We start from the raw sequence: 17276 nt of genomic DNA, 5'->3' as shown, positions 1-17276 counted from the left end.
AGAAGTGTTTGAAAACACTGCCATTGAGGTAAGTGTAAGTGGAGGACAGGAGGAGGAATACAGATGCCTTGTGGAAGAATTGGTGGCATGGTGGCACAGGAGCAATCTATAGCCGGACACATTCAAAACCAATGAGATGGTGGTGGACTGGGGGGGCAGGGCCAACTCCAAAGACAACCTCTGTTGAGGAGTTTGAAGTGGAGATGGTTAGGTCCTACAGGTATTTTGGACTGCAGCTTAATGACAAGTTGGACAGGTCTGAGAATATCAACATCCTTTACAGGAAGATGCAGAGCTTCCTAAGGAGGCTGGGGTACTTTAACACCTGTAGGAAGTTCCAAATGTTCCAAAAGTGCAAATATTCTACCAGTCTGTGGTTGCCAGCTGTCTTTTTATGCAGTAATGTGCTGGGCAGGTATCATTAAAAACTCAGACAAGATGCAACTTGATAAGCTGATCAGGTGAGCAGTGTAAGTGTGGCAAATGTGGAGATAAACTCTGGTTAATGTGACTGAGAGAAGGACATTGTGCAAACTCCTCTCCATAATAGATGAAGATGGGTCATCAAATACACATATCATCATGGAAAAGAGGAGCATGTTCAATGGCAGATTGCCGTTGCAGTCCATCAGTACTACTGAATAATACACTGTACCTGTGTCTAGGTAGAGTGCAGTTACTTTGATATATCCTGTATATTTTTATATCCTTATAATGGGAATTTCTACTATATATTTTTTCTTGCTACTATTTCCTTCAGGATCAATAAAGTATACCAGTTAATCATGACCCTAAAATGGATACGTGGAAAAGATGAATGAATGAATGAACATATATAGTTATTGATCTAAGTAAGATGAAATTGATTATTCTACTAGGATCGCGTTATAGTCCATGCTCCATTAAAGAGGAACAAAAGGTTTTGCAGTAGATAAAAAAACAGTTGTTGGATCATTTAACGTGAAATGCATAATTCAACCTGGGCCACAGTAATTTCTGCTATATTTAAAGTGCAATAAAATGTTCTCTAGATGCTAGAACAGAACTGTAGCATTATTTAAGGTGGAATTTAACATTCTGCAGGCAACAGTACACAGGTTTGACCACTTAAGAGTGGTGCATTGATGTTGGATTGAAATGTTGGTAAATACCAGTAACTGCTGCACCTTTTAAGGTGAAAAGGAGAGCTTTTATAGGAAGTTACAATGTCTGAAACCAAGTTACCCATGAGCATTGTAAATGCGAATGTGAATGCGTTAGTGCAACCAACATCAAAACAGGCATGACTGTCACACCATCTAAATGCAACTGTTATAAGAAATGTTAACAGTAGGATTAAGTGACTAGGTGCCTGACAGCTCCTCTAAAAATAAGCTAATGTATGTAATGAATAGAAAGGTCTCAGACCAGCATACTGTTGATCGCTTCACTCCTAAGTGTAAACCTTCTTATGATATTGCAAAACATACTAAATTTGATTTTAGGTGTGGGAAAATGTGTCAAAATTAGCACAAGGAAAACTAATCATTGAAATTCATTGAAACTAACCACTGAAAGTCAGTTCATAGGAGAACAAAATTAGGCTGAAATTGGCTGCTTTTTACAAAATATAAGGGGGGTAGGTGGAGATTCATATTATACTGCCACTAGCCAGTAGAGGCACTGGACCTGTGCTAGCATTGTGGTGTCCATGATTTCTACAGTTACTTATTTATAATTTGAACATAATATATTGATAGAAAGAAAATGCTTTTTGGAGCACAGTAAACTCTGTATGTGTAGCATCTGAATGAACCTACAAACAAAAGATATAGAATTCACTTCATGCTACAGTGACATGGTTCAAATCAATAAAAACAACTAATCATGAATGTAAAAGTTGTGTATGCAGTACAAAATGCACGCTAGTGAAAGCTTTAACGTTGAAGTAGTTTCTAACAATGTGTGTGTGTGTATGTTTTTGGTCGTATACATGTATGCCCCTGTATAGGGACGTGAATAAACAAAGAGTTTTTTTTGTTTTCTAATTAATCAAGTGCACAAAACCTTTACACCACTCTTAACTGATCAGTTACAGATTTTGTATGGGCACAATATGACAAAAATTACAATATGACATAAATATCCACACGGTTGATATAATGACCCACTCTTGCTTTATGTGGAAAGGGCACGCATGGTTTATGACACTTGGTACAGAAGACCCAAGTTTGCCCCAGCTTCAGAGAAGACGTTCAAATGTTGGTCCAGCTAATAATTTAAATAGATTACAAATATTTAAAACCAAAAATATTTTCGGTCTATTACTCGATGGCATGCAAAAAGTAGTATTAGCACTTATTCCCTGCCCACATATATTTACAACATCCTTAGTAAACAGTACAACTAACGAGGCATGCTTACGAGGTGATGTTGAAGGGTGGGGTTCGAGCTAGTGTTTTTAATTGTGGCACACCTGATCCAATACAAAGGCGGCGGCCAGAAAAAGAACATTCTGACAAAAATTACGCAAATCATTTCTATATGAATACTTTGTAGAAATGCTCCAGAAGTGTATGTTCTAAAAGACCTATTATTCGTATCTTGATAAAGTAATAAATAAACGTGTGCCCCAGGCCTCAACAAACCGTCGTTACAATTTTAAACATGTGCCCCTAATTGTAAAAATCAGACAATAGAACACATAGGCAACTTGAAACAACGTTAATAAATATTATTTAGTAAAATTGCAAGTCATACCTGGGCAACCTTTTCCTTTGCCGGACATGCAGTCACTGCTGCTTTGGGGATACGATGATTCAACGCTAAGCACCGTAGCGATGGCCAAGATACAAAATACTGTGCTATGAAGACTCTTTTTGCATTGTTCTCCAATCCCTCTCATCCGATAGCCTAACATGATGATTTCGGTCCTTCTCGATGTGCAGTTAGCTTTGGTCTTGTTAAGAATATAAATATTTTCTGGCACAACACACAAAGCTAAAGTTAAATCATACAAACTATTTTTCGCTCGAGCAGGTTTGGTTATTAATGTGGACTATTTTCGGGGAATCTTACAATTTTTTTAATTAAAATAAATATTAAACTAATAACACACACCGTGTATCAAGAAATAGATGCATTTCACTCTGTGACTACTGCTAGCCTGCTACTCTTCACTGGATCCAGTCGTAGCTCTCTTTATCGCTGTCTTTGTTTGCATGTCTCCCGTGTATCCTACCCGTTAAACAATTCCAAGGGGGAAGCGTCTCTTTTCTTCAAACGGTATAGCGTATATTGGTAATTTCTAAAAGCCTTTATGATTTGGAAAAAACAGCATCAAATCTCAGTCGCAAGAATGCTGCTGATAAACCAACAACAAAGGGTCCGCAAAATATGGTTTAAAATCACGTGACATAAGGCCACATCCCCCAATTCCCACCGGAGCCTCAGCAGCTCCTACAGGGAAGTATTTTGAATGAGATGTCTGGTATCGAGTGCTTTTTATGTTATTATTATTATTATCTACAATTATCACCAATATCTACAAGATCAATTGGATTTTATTGAATACATTTCTTGAGACCGAGATTGGCCATGGCTATATGTGCACACACAAGAGGAGCCCATTGTCCCACGTCCAGCTGAATGCGTGTGGAGAGAGGAAAACTCACTCAGCTAAAATCTGTTCAAAATTATGCCTGTATTCACACCTTCCTCTACCTGAACTATTAATGTTTTAGTTTATATAAACGTGATTGTAACTTGTAAATAAGGAATGAACAGAGAGATCAAACCTGCCAAAATTACAAATTAATTAATTATTAAATGACTCAATAAAATTAATTTCCTCCGTAATAACAATAAATATAAAAAACATAAAATAAAAACACAGAAATTAAATACAACTTTATATAAATTAAAATTTATCTTTACCTGCATGTGTATATAATTTACATTCTATTCTTATTTTTTTAATGTAAGTATATTTTGTTATTTATTTTTATTTTATTCTTTTTCTTTTTTTTTGTATTAATTTTAATGTCAGTTTATTTCTATAACTACATATTTTTTGCATTCATTTATTTTCCCCGTTTTTGTTTACTGTTATATGATAATGAGGGGGCTGTCCATCAATAAGTCTGAATATTCTTATTGGTTGTTTGATGCCCAATGCTGAAGCTCAACTGTACATGACTTGAACTGTACATCAGCCGTGGAGGCCTTAATATAAGAAAGGCCGGCGCTCCAGAACCAGAAATCCATAAGGAGGAGTTGGATGTGATCCAGATCCTCCTTCACTGTGTTTTCATTGTATTAGACTAAAGCACCTCCCAGTACAACCTAACACTTACCCTAATCCCAGAGCCATATAGAGGGAGAGTTGCCAACAAAAGTCCAAAATGCTTGCTGTTCACATGGCTCATGCAGGCTCCAAATAGTAAGCTCTAGGTGGCCAATTTAAATGCATCTGTGAAGCTGCTTTGTGACAACATCAGTTGTAAAAATATGGAGTAAGATCACTGTCAAAAATAAACGTGTGCATGCTCATATTCTTTCTTACACAAATATTTAATTTGTACACAAATGTCTGTTTTGTGTGTGTTTTGTACGAATACAACTTAAAAAATATACAATTATAAAGAGTTACGCATACTTACTTCTAGATTACGAACACAAATTGGAAAGTGAGAAAACACTGTCAAAAATCACTGTCACTGGACTTACAGGCAAGATGCATAGAGCAGAAGGCCAGTCGATTCGATATAGTGCGCATGCGTGGTCTGCTGCGTTTTGTTTTGAACTGGTGGCGGCGGCAGGGTCCATGTACATTTTATTAGTTTTGGACTGAATGGAGAAGGGGAGAAACAAAAAAAATTCAGCTCATTTATTCATTTTCAGTTTGAACACACAAAGACAGGAACGAGAATACAGTCCGTGTTTTGTGTATGGTTCATTATTTTGAAGTGTGGGTTGGGCTTAAAGCACCCTTTACACCTCATTAGTCAGTCTGAGCGATCACCTGTTCTTTAGCAGCTCTCTGCAGTTAAAATAAAGGTCCCAAACTATGAGACTCTCTCTGGACTAATTTCAACAGTTTGTGTGAAATTAAAGCCTGGTATGTATACTTTGTTTAATTTAACATGGTTTGGGGGTTGCATTTTATTTCAAATTGATTATAAAATCATCTTTAAATTAAATATGGCTTGCCTGCTCATAGAGTTTTAATTATAGATAATGATCAAGGGAATTTTTCTATTATCTGGCATTATAATTCATCCACAGAAAAATACATTATATATTTGAGATTATTATCATTATTATTATTATCATTTTAATGCTCCAGGCATATAAGCTTCATATTGCACAAGCAGGAAAAATTACAACCAAAAAATTACAGATAAAAACAAATGGTTAAAATAAAACTAAATACAACTCAGATGTTGTTACTTTTATTAAATGTGTCCTTTTCATGAATATAGTTATCAGCTGAACAAAAAGTTTGTAATTCTACACACCAGTGGTTCCAGGCTTGCATCCTTCACTTCATAAATGTCATACTCTATAAGGCAGATACAATATGAACGTCTCATATGAAAGCTGGAACTATCCTCTTTCCGTCTGAGCAGTATTACTATGTAAAATGTGGACAACTAATGAGGAATCTGCTTCAAATATAAAATGAACGTGTGTGTGCCCTGTGAAGAATAGAACAATATATCCAATACTACCTTTAAAATACCACCAGCTTAAAGAGACTGTCAATATACTTTGACTGACACCTTACTACAAATTCCACTTTAAAAAATCCCCATTTAAATTAGACTTCCACCTCAAATAAATGACCACTTCAAATAACCCTTAAAACGATGCGCAGACACACAGCCAAAACTGGAATTCAATTAATTTCTACAGGGGTCCATCCTCCAAACAAATGCTTATAGTTTGAAACTTTTTCCTTGTTCATTTTATAACCAAACATACCGTAGCAACAAGGACACACTGGGGATCGATCTGGTGTAAAAAAAAAAAAATTCATTTTGAGCAATAAAAAGTGTCATGATTGGTTAATCACCGAAAAAATTATTGAAAAACTGCGCGCTGAGCCGCTCTGAAATACATCGAACTCTATGGGAGCCGAAACCCTCCCTAGTGCTGAACATAAATTCATAACTCAAAAACCATACTTTCAAATGTTCTCAAATTCACAGGTGCTAGAAAGATGAAATTTCTCTACTATTTAAAATTTAAATGAAGTTTCTAAGTGAAAGTATAAGGAAGTTATGGGGAAATGTTTGGCTGAAAATTGTATAGCAAAATTGGGTCAGAGATATTAATTTCAATACCTTCCTATAGGAGTGTACACACCCTCCAAACAAATGCTTATAGCTCGGAAAACTTTTCCCACATGGCTTAACCGAATATACCGTTACGACAAGGACACTTGGGGGATCGATTTGTTGTAAACATTTTTCATTTTGAACAAGAATTGATTGTGTTATGATGAGTTAATTACAGAACAAATCATTGAAAAACTGCGCGCTGAGCCGCTCTGAAAATACATTGAACTCTATGGGAGCCGAAACCCTCCCTAGTGCCAAACAAAATTTATAACTCAAAAACCGTATTTTCAAATTTTCTCATATTAACAGGTACTAGAAAGTGGAAATTTCCCTACCATTTAAAATTTAGTCTCTAGGTGAAAGTATAAAGAAGTTATGGGGAGATGTTTGGCTGAAAAGTGAAAAAAGGCTTTCCGGGCAAAGGCGCTAGAGTGACGATGATGTCACGCACTCTAACCATCTCCCATTCAAGTGAATGGAGGGATATTGAAGGAGGGATTAAACGGAATGGATGAGTGCGAGAGGTGACGTGGTGGGTCTCAGTGTGCCCAGGTCTGACCATCTGAAATCTCGTGTCCATAGCTTCAAAATTGACCGAGTTAGAGCATGTTGAAATTTTGGCCAGTGCATTCCTATGGTAAAAATTTCCATTTTGGAAGCTCGTATACCAGAATCCGTAAGTCGGATCACTCCAAAAAGCACAAGCAACCCGAGTTGGCCTAGGATCTATGACTGTGTGAAGTTTCACGGCTGTAGTATGAAAACCCTAGGAGGAGTAGCATTTTACATTTTGTGAATAGAATAATAAGAATAATACGATTTCAAAGAACAGTAATTTGGCTTTGACAAGCCAAATTAATAATAAGATTTCGAAGAACAATAATTTCATTCATTGCAGACATTTTGCTGAAATCAAAAGTTCATTTTTGTCACGCCCTCGTCTTGTCATGCCTGTTTTCCTCACCATGTGCTCTCTCTGCACATGGCTCTGTCTGTTGTTGTCCTTGTCTCCTCCTATGTCCCACCTTTGTTCAGCCTCCTCGTCTGTGTTTCATTTGTTACCCTGCCCCCTCGTTATCTGTCTCAGGTGCGTCTCGTCTGTGTATTGTATTTAAGCCCCCTTCTCTCACTTCCTCTGGTCGGACATTTCACCTATGTTTTGCTCTTTCCAAGTCAAGTCATGTTGTTTCGTGTTGTGTTGTTACCTTCCTAGTCAAGTCGTTTTGTTTAGTTTCCCAGTCGTGTTGTCTCTTTCTTTTTTTAGTCATGTCATGTTGTTTCCTTCCTTCTCTGTGTCAAGTCGTTTTGTTTCCTAGTCGTTTCGTATTTGTATCCTATTCATGTCGTGTTATTTCTTTGTTTTGTTATATTAAAGTCATTGTGTTTTAGCAAGTGCGTCCGCCTCCATCAGTCCACCCCGTGAATCCTGACAATTTTATATCTCATTAATGTGCACTCACTACCCCATCTTGACAGAAAAACAACAGATGTAGAATTTTTGCAAGTTTATTGTTGAGTCTTCTTGGGAATGATGCAATACGTTTTTCACACCTTGATTTGGGGATCCTCTGCCATTCTTCCTTGCAGATCCTCTCCAGTTCTGTCAGGTTGGATGGTGAACGTTGGTGGACAGCCATTTTCAGGTCTCTCCAGAGATGCTGAATTGGGTTTAGGTCAGGGCTCTGGCTGGGCCAGTCAAGAATAGTCACAGAGTTGTTCCAAAGCCACTCCTTTTTTATTTTAGCTGTGAGCTTAGGGTCATTGTCTTGTTGGAAGGTGAACCATCGGCCCAGTCTGAGCTCCAGAGGACTCTGATGAGGTTTTTGTCCAGGATATCTCTGTACTTGGCCGTATTCATCATTCCTTCAGCTGCAACCAGTAGTCCTGTCCCTGCAGCTGAAAAACACCCCCATAGTATGAGGCTGCCACCACCATGTTTCACTGTTGGGATTGTTTTGGGCAGCTGATGAGCAGTGCCTGGTTTTCTTCACACACAAGACTTAGAATTAACACCAAGAAGTTCAATCTTCATCTCATCAGACCAGAGAATTTTATTTCTCATAGTCTGGGAGTCCTTTGTGTGTTTTTTTGGCAAACTCTATATGGGCTTTCATATGTCTTGCCACTCTACCATAAAGCCCTGACTAGCGGAGGGCTGCAGTGATAGATGACTTTGTGTAACTTTCTCCCATCTCCCTACTGCATCTCTGGAGCTCAGCCACAGTGATTTTGGGTTCTTCTTTACCTCTCTCACCAAGACTCTTATCCCACGATTGTCCTGTTTGGCTGGACGGCCAGGTCTAGGAAGTGTTCTGGTCACCCAAACTTCCTCCATTTAAGGTCACTGTGCCCTTAAGAACCTTGAGTGCTGCAGAAATTGTTTTTTAACCTTAGCCAGATCTGTGCCTTGCAGATGATCCTTCCTCATGATCCTCATTTGCTCTGACACGCACTGTGAGGTCTTATAGACAGGTGCGTGCCCTTCCTAATCAAGTCCAATCAGTTTAATTAAACACAGCTGGACTCCAATGAAGGAGTAGAACCATCACAAGGAGGATCAGAAGAAATAGACAGCATGTGGGTTAAATATGAGTGTCATAGCAAAGGGTCTGAATACTTATGATCATAGGAAATTTCAGTTTTTCTTTTTTAATAAATTTGCAAAAATTTCTACATTTCTGTTTTTTTTTTCTCTCAAGACAGGGTAGTGAGTGTACATTAATGAGAAATAAAATGAACTTTTTTGATTTTAGCAAATGGCTGCAATAAAAAAAAAGTGAAATATTTAAAGGGGTCTGAATACTTTCCTACCCACTATATATATATATAAAATAATACAGAAATAAATATATTGAGTAATAGGGTGTCTGGACTCTCCCTGTGGGCATCTGGTCTGGATGCCTCCTGGACACCTTGCTGTTGAGGTGTTCCGGGCATTTTCAACAGGGAGGAGGCCCCGGGGCAGACCCAGAACACGCTGGAGAGACTACATGTGTCGACTGGCCTGGGAACGCCTTGGTATACCCCCCGGAGGAGCTGGAAGCAGTGGCTGGGGAGAGGGAGGTTTGGGTTTCTTTATTCGGACTGCTTCCACCATGACCCAGACCAGGGTAACCCGTGGAAAATGGATGGATGGATGGATGGATGGATGGATGGATGCATAAATATTAACTTAAAAATTAAAAAGAAATACTTTATTTGGTTTTGGTTTTAAGTCACTTATTTGTTTATTTATTTATTCATTCATTCATTCATTATCTGTAACCGCTTATCCAATTCAGGGTCCAATTCATGGAGCAGAGGGATGCCAGTGTTTTAGGATGCTCCTGCGTCTGTGTGTCCTTCTGGTTCTCTCCTTTTAGTTAAAGCTGTCATAGATCTGCATGTTTACATTCTCTGCTTTACAAACACCAAACAGATTAAGACTAATCCATCCCTTTACTTTTTTCCGTGTGAACTTGGAACTGTTTTGATCCCTCTAGTTTTCCTGTTACTTATTTCTACTGTTATTTCTGTACTTATTTCTGTTTTTACAATTTACTAACCATCCATAGATCTATCTTACAGATTGTCTCCACAGGAATATTTATTACAGAGGCACTAAAACTGCCACCGGACCCTGGAGTAATGTTTCTGGTGTAAGTTACTAAAATCAACCAAAAGCGGTAAGTACCTGCAATTCCATGGATACTACTGTCTGTTTTGCCTGCTCAGAGTGTGGCATGTTTAGTTTAACCCCCTTTTCCACCTCTAGTAATTTTCCACTCTAATAATGATAGTGGTTGTGTTTGTGCTAAGTGTCAGCTAGTTAGTTCTCTGGTGGATAAAGTGGACTAGCTAGAAGTGCGCATCCAGAGCTTATTATTATCAAGGGATAAACAGCAAGATTCAGTGCTAGCAACTCCAGATGCCTTAGGGAGAGTTAGGACCCCCTCGACTCCGGCGTTAGAGCCCTCACAGCGCGGTTAATGGGTGACGTCTCGGTGACATAGCCGGAAAGCTAAGGCTGATACTAACGCTGAGGCCAAAGCCAGCCCACCGGGACACCACACTCCTCCGATTCGCGTGTCAAACTGGTTTGCCCCGCTCAGCGAAGCACCCGCTGAGGAGCCTGTTAAGAGTGCTCTGGTTATAGGAGACTCTATTGTTCGACACGTGAAATTAGCTACTCCTTTAGGGGGGCCGGCAGTAACAGTTAGCTGTTTATCGGGAACCAGAGCGCAGGATATTAGTGGCAACCTTAGACTGTTAGCTAATAGGAGATATTCGAGGATAGTCATTCATGTAGGGGCCAATGACATTCATCTGTGGCAGTCTGAGGTAACTAAGGGTAATATTAGAGAGGTGATGAAACTGGCCCAGATGATGTCAGATGCCGTAATCTGCTCTGGTTCCATCCCAATGCGGCGCGGCGTTGAAGCCTACAGCAGACTTTCGGCATTAAACTGCTGGATGTCCAAGTGGTGTTCCGAAAATCAAGTGGGCTTTATAGACAATTGGTTACGTTTCAAGGGCAAGCCTGGTCTTATAGGTAGGGATGGTATCCACCCCATGCGGGAGGGTGCTGCCTTGGTTTCTTGCAGCATAGCACATAGTCTTTTAGTTAGTCAGCAGAGTAGTGTAGACAGCTGCTGACAATCCACAGCCGGGACCAGGCTGCAGACAGACAGGCTAAACCGATCATCTGCAAATTGCCTTGAGGCCTCACCTAGGTTCAACTGTATTGAGACTTTCCCCCAAAGTAAATGTAAAAGTTGAAAAACAAAATCAGCCTGTTTCAGCAACCTAATCAACATTAAATCATACACATATGATAGCAGCAACATCTCAGAACTAAAATTTGGGTTACTCAACATAAGATCACTAAACTCAAAAGCAGTCATTGTAAATGATATCATAAGTGATCATAAATTCAACGTTTTCTGTCTCATGGAAACGTGAGTTAGACCAAATGAATATTCAGCACTAAATGAAGCCACCCCCCTAAGCTATAATTATGTACATAGCCCAAGATTATCAGGCAAAGGAGGTGGGGTATGTGTAATTTACCAAAATACCCTAGAAATCAGTCTTAAACAATGTGACACATTCACTTCTTTTGAGGTTCTCTCCACCATTATTACAAATCCGGTCACAAAAAGGACGCATTTTTATTGTGCAACATTTACAGACCACCAGGGCCTTACTTAGAATTTCTGAAAGAATTCAGCGATTTTGCTGCAAACCTAGCGGTTTGCAATCATAAAGTTATAATTGTAGGAGAATTCAATATCCATTTTGAGAAGGAAAGTGACCCACTATAAAAGGCATTTACTTCAATCTTAGACTCTATTGGTATTACTCAAAAAGTACCAGGGCCTACACACTACTAAAGTCACACTTTAGACTTAGTTCTGACACTAGGTCTAAACATTAACAAAATTAATATCTTACCACAATCCTCAGCAATCTCCGACCATTACCTAATTTCATATGAGCTACGTCTTAGCCATAATATATGTAAGACCCCTCGCTATTCTACAAAGCGTATAATACCATCTACCGCCCTACAATTTATAGAAAACCTCCTAGAAATATCAACACCAGTTCCCACTCCATCAGACCCAATGGAGCTAGATGTACTAACTGACTACTTAGAAAATACCTGTCGATCTACATTAGAACATGTAGCACCACTTAAAAGAAAAATTATAAGACAGAAAAAGCTCGCCCCATGGTATAATGATAAAACCCGTACTTTAAAACAAACATCACGGAAACTAGAGCGGAAATGGCAATCAACCAAGCTGGAAGTGTTCCATTCTTCCTGGAAGGACAGCCTCATAGAGTATAGAAATGCCCTCACTAAAGCTCATTCAGCATATCTGGCCTCGCTGATCTCCAATAATAAAAATAATCCGAGAGTACTGTTTAGTGAACTACAAAAAATCAAGCAGGTTCTGAACAACTAATTCCAGCAACTTTCCCCAGTAAAGATTTTATGGACTTTTTAAATAATAAAATTGAGAATATTAGACAACAAACTCAAGCCACAGGATTAAATCCGACCTGGCTGCCACCCGATGTGACTGATATAAAACATAATGTAATTGTAAAAGAAAGACTTGAAACCTTTTACCCACTCCCACAGTTAGAACTAGAGAAGATTATCAACTCCCCAAACTGTACAACTTGCCCAATTGATGCAATTCCCACAAAATTAATCAAAGAAGTACTACCAGCTATTATCAATCCTCTTTTAACTATAGTAAACTCATCCTTTAGCCTGGGCCATGTACCCAAAGCCTTTAAACTAGCAGTTATTAAACCTATGATCAAGAAACCAAATCTTGATGCTAGTACACTGTCTAATTACAGGCCTATTTCTAATCTGCCATTTCTATCCAAGATCTTAGAAAAAGCCATGGCCCAACAACTTAGTTCATATCTACATAAGAATCATATATATGAAAAATTTCAATCTGGATTCAGGCCACATCATAGTACAGAGACAGCTCTAGTCAAGATAAAAAATGATCTTGCCAGCCCGATGACAAACACAGATTAAAGAAAATAGAGGACAGTGTAAGAGACGTGAAAGGCTGGGTGTTGCGTAACTTCCTCCTTCTAAACAGCAACAAAACAGAGGTCCTGCTTTTGGGTCTAAAGGTGGCAAGAAATAAATTATTAGATTTAATTTTAAATCTCGCTGACTTTCCAGTTAAACCTGGTTCAGCAGCAAAAAATCTTGGTGTCATAATTGACCCGGATTTATCATTTGATCAACACATAGGCAGTATCACTAGGACAGCTTTTTTACATCTTCACAATATTGCTAAGATTAGAAATGCCTTATTTACTTCAAGGCTTGACTACTGTAACGCACTACTGTCAGGATGCACCAGCAGCAATTTAAGTAAACTTCAACAAGTTCAAAATGCTGCAGCCAGGGTCCTCACTAAAACTAGAAAATTTGAACATATTCTATCTGTTCTATCATCACTTCATTGGCTGCCTGTAAAATTCCGCATCGACTACAAAATTCTGTTACTAACATATAAAGCTCTACATGGGCTCGCTCCTGAATACCTTCAAGATACAATTTCCTATTATGAGCCTCCACGTTCACTCAGATCACAGAATACTGTTTTTTTAATTGTTCCCAGAATTCAGAAGGCCTCAGCTGGGGGAAGAGCCTTTTCTTATAAAGCCCCCCAACTCTGGAATGATCTTCCAGAAAATGTTTGGGACACAGTCGCAATCTTCAAATCTAGGCTAAAACTCATTTGTTTAGTTTATCATTTGGTAATTAATGCTCCCCCATAGATAAAGGAAGCAGACCTGGGGGGTACATGGACACAGGGAATTCTAGTAAACTGAGATGCTGGTGCTGTCGTCCCGCCGCTTTATGCGATCACTCAGGTTTGTTGACGATGGAGCGGAGGGATGCCAGTGTTTTAGGATGCTCCCGTGTCTGTGTGTCCTTCTGGTTCTCTCCTTTTAGTTAAAGCTGTCATAGTCAGATTTTCTGCTTTACAAACAACAAACAGTTCAAAACTAATTCCATCCCTTTACATTTTTCTGAGTAAATGACTGCCCACCTGTCTGTCTGGACACTGATGGATGACTGTCGAGATCCTCCTCCACGCTTCAGACCAGCTGCCCATGCTCCAGCAACCACCAAGTGCCTTGAAGCTGCCCCTACACGGAAGTTCTCACGGACTACTAACTATTATTACCAGTAGATTGACCAGAGGAGCATAAGTTCTTAGAAAGAGCTGTGGCCGAACAACTTAGTTCATATCTACATAAGAATCATATATATGAAAAATTCCAATCTGGATTCAGGCAACATCATAGTACAGAGACAGCTCTAGTCAAGATAACAAATTATCTTCTTCTTGCCTCTGATCAAGGCCACGTATCCCTGTTGGTGCTTCTTGACCTAAGCACAGCCTTCGATACAATAGACCACAATATTCTCATAGAAAGGTTAGAAAACATGGTTGGAATCACAGGGACAGCCCTATTATGGTTCAAATCTTACTTAACGGAACGTTATCAATTCGTAAAAGTAAACAATCTAAATTCAAATTATTCTAAAGTAAGATTTGGAATTCCACAAGGCTCTATTTTAGGACCATTATTATTTACATTATACATGTTACCGCTAGGCACAGTTATAAGAAACCATGACATTAACTTTCACTGTTACGCAGACGACACACAATTGTATATTTCAGCCAAGCCCGATGACAAACACAGATTAAAGAAAATAGAGGACTGTGTAAAAGACGTGAAAGGCTGGATGTTGCGTAACTTCCTCCTTCTAAACAGCAACAAAACAGAGGTCCTGCTTTTGGGTCCAAAAGTGACAAGAAATAAATTATCAGATTTAATTTTAAATCTAGCTAACTTTCCAGTTAAACCTGGTTCAGCAGCAAAAAATCTTGGTGTCATAATTGACCCGGATTTATCATTTGATCAACACATAGGTAGTATCACTAGGACAGCTTTTTTACATCTTCGCAATATTGCTAAGATTAGAAATGCCTTATCCCTCCAGGACGCAGAAACATTAGTACATGCCTTTATTACTTCAAGGCTTGACTACTGTAACGCACTACTGTCAGGATGCACCAGCAGCAATTTAAGAAAACTTCAACTAGTTCAAAATGCTGCAGCTAGGGTCCTCACTAAAACTAGAAAATTTGAACATATCAGCCCAGTTTTATCATCACTTCATTGGCTGCCTGTTAAATTCCGCATTGAATACAAAATTTTGTTATTAACATATAAAGCTCTACATGGGCTTGCTCCTGAATATCTTCAAGATACAATTTCCTATTATGAGCCTCCACGTTCACTCAGATCACAGAATACTGGATTTTTAAATGTTCCCAGAATTCAGAAGGCCTCAGCTGGGGGAAGAGCCTTTTCTTATAAAGCCCCCCAACTCTGGAATGATCTTCCAGAAAATGTTCGGGACTCAGACACAGTCGCAATCTTCAAATGTAGGCTAAAAACTCATTTGTTTAGTTTATCATTTGGTAGCTAATGCTCCCCCATAGATAAAGGCGGCAGATCCGGGGGGTCCATGGACACAGGGAATTATAGTATACTGAGACGCTGGTGCTGTCGTCCCGCCGCTTCTCGCGATCACTCAGGTTTGTTGACGGTGGAGCGGAGGGATGCCAGTGTTTCAGGATGCTCCCGTGTCTGTGTGTCCTCCTGGTTCTCTCCTTTTAGTTAATGCTGTCATAGTCAGATCTGCCGGAGTCATTAGCCACACTCTGGAAATTTTCATATTTTCTACTTTACAAACACAAAACAGTTCAAAACTAATTCCATCCCTTTACATCTTTCCGAGTAAACGACTGCCCACCTGTCTGTCTGGACACTGATGGATGACTGTCGAGATCCTCCTCCATGCTTCAGACCAGCTGCCCACGCTCCAGCAACCACCAAGTGCCTTGAAGCTGTCCCTACACTGAAGTTCTCATGGACTACTAACTATCATCACCAGTAGATTGACCAGAGGAGGATGGGTCACCCCTTGTGAGCCTTGGTTCCTCCCAAGGTTTCTTCCTCAGCTGGGGGAGTTTTTCCTTGCCACTGTCGCCCTGGCTTGCTCACTTGAGGGTTTTACATTTGTCTTTACATTTCATGTCAAATCTTGTCTTACTGGAATTCTGTGAAGCTGCTTTGTGACAACATCAGTTGTGAAAAGCGCTATATAAATAAATTTGATTTGATTTGATTTGATAAGTCACCCCTTGTGAGCCTTGGTTCCTCCCAAGGTTTCTTCCTGAGCTGAGGGAGTTTTTCCTTGCCACTGTCACCCTTGTCTTGCTCACCTGGAGTTTTTTACATTTTTATGTTCTTTACATTTTTTACATGGGTGGCAATATAGCGCAGCAGATAGTGTAAGGACCTGGAGGTTGTGGGTTCGATTCCTGCTCCGGGTGACTGTCTGTGAGTAGTTGGTGTGTTCTCCCCGTGTCCGCTTGGGTTTCCTCTGGGTGCTCAGGTTTCCTCCCTCAGTCCAAAAACACACATTGGTAGGTGGATTGGCGACTCAAAAGTGTCCAAGTGTGTGAGTGAATGTGTGAGTGTGTGTGTTGCCCTGTGAAGGCCTGGCGCCCCCTCCAGGGTGTATTCCCACCTTATGCCCAATGATTCCAGGTAGACTCTGGACCCACCCCGACCCTGAACTGGATAAGCGGTTACAGATTATAAATGAATAAAAGAATGAATGAATGATGTTACTTAACAACTCAACCTGATGTTCCTGGTCTGTTGAACAAGGTGTTGCCTAGAGGCACTCCACACGTACCTCTGGAAGTGGAAGGGGCTCTGATATATGCCATCCATCAGGTGCTGGTTTCTAGGAGGTGATGCAGTATTCTGCAATATCTCATCGACTGGGAGGGTTTTGGCCCTGAAGAGAGGTGCTGGATCCCAGCCAGAGATATCCTTGGCCCTGGCCTGATCGCTAATTTTCACAGTCACCATCCAGAAAGACCCGTGCCACATTCTTAAGGGAGCCCACCCACATAGGACCCCATCTAGATCATGTCAGACTAGTTCCAGCTCCCAACGGGGGTTCCATTTTCGAAGATCCTCTCCATTCTGCACCTAGGTGGCTCCGAGGTTACTCCTTCTAGTGTCTCTGGTCGTGTAGGGGATGGTCGTCGCGTTCTTTGGCAGTCCCATACTCCTTTATGAGGGGGTACTTTCCAGTTTCCCTTAAACATAACTGAGCCTTTTGCAGTTCCTGCCTTCAGAGACTTTCCCAGAACTCCCTGGTGTAATGGAAATTTTTATATTTCTCTGTTGAAAGAACCTGTCTGCTTGTTTTGTCTGTATATTCATCTCTAATTGTCAACAGAACTCAGAAACTAAGTGTATTCCAGGTCAGTTCGAAGTCAGTGCTTTATCAGAAACAAAACATTTTGTCCTTCATTTTGTTTA

General features: G+C 39.8%; 1 protein-coding gene across 2 annotated transcripts in view; it reads right to left on the bottom strand.

The window, feature by feature from the left end:
* Window positions 1-3405, bottom strand: part of tmeff1b (transmembrane protein with EGF-like and two follistatin-like domains 1b) — a 169785-nt gene extending 166380 nt beyond the window's left edge. Inside the window, exons 1-2 of one of the 2 annotated variants that reach the window (XM_066683731.1) lie at window positions 3100-3405; window positions 2740-2961 (exon numbers count right to left, since the gene is read on the bottom strand). In XM_066683731.1, the coding sequence (XP_066539828.1) occupies window positions 2740-2899 (160 nt within the window). In that variant the 5' untranslated portion in view covers window positions 2900-2961; window positions 3100-3405. Of the gene's footprint in view, window positions 1-2739 lie in introns of both variants that reach the window. The other variant, XM_066683732.1, reaches the window with a different exon arrangement.
* Window positions 3406-17276: the final 13871 nt, after the last annotated feature.

Source organism: Hoplias malabaricus, chromosome 10, assembly GCF_029633855.1.
Source record: "Hoplias malabaricus isolate fHopMal1 chromosome 10, fHopMal1.hap1, whole genome shotgun sequence".
In the NCBI taxonomy this organism is placed as follows: domain Eukaryota; kingdom Metazoa; phylum Chordata; class Actinopteri; order Characiformes; family Erythrinidae; genus Hoplias; species Hoplias malabaricus.
The sequence above is the reverse complement of the archived record's forward strand: the minus strand, read 5'-3'. Positions and strand labels throughout refer to the sequence as shown.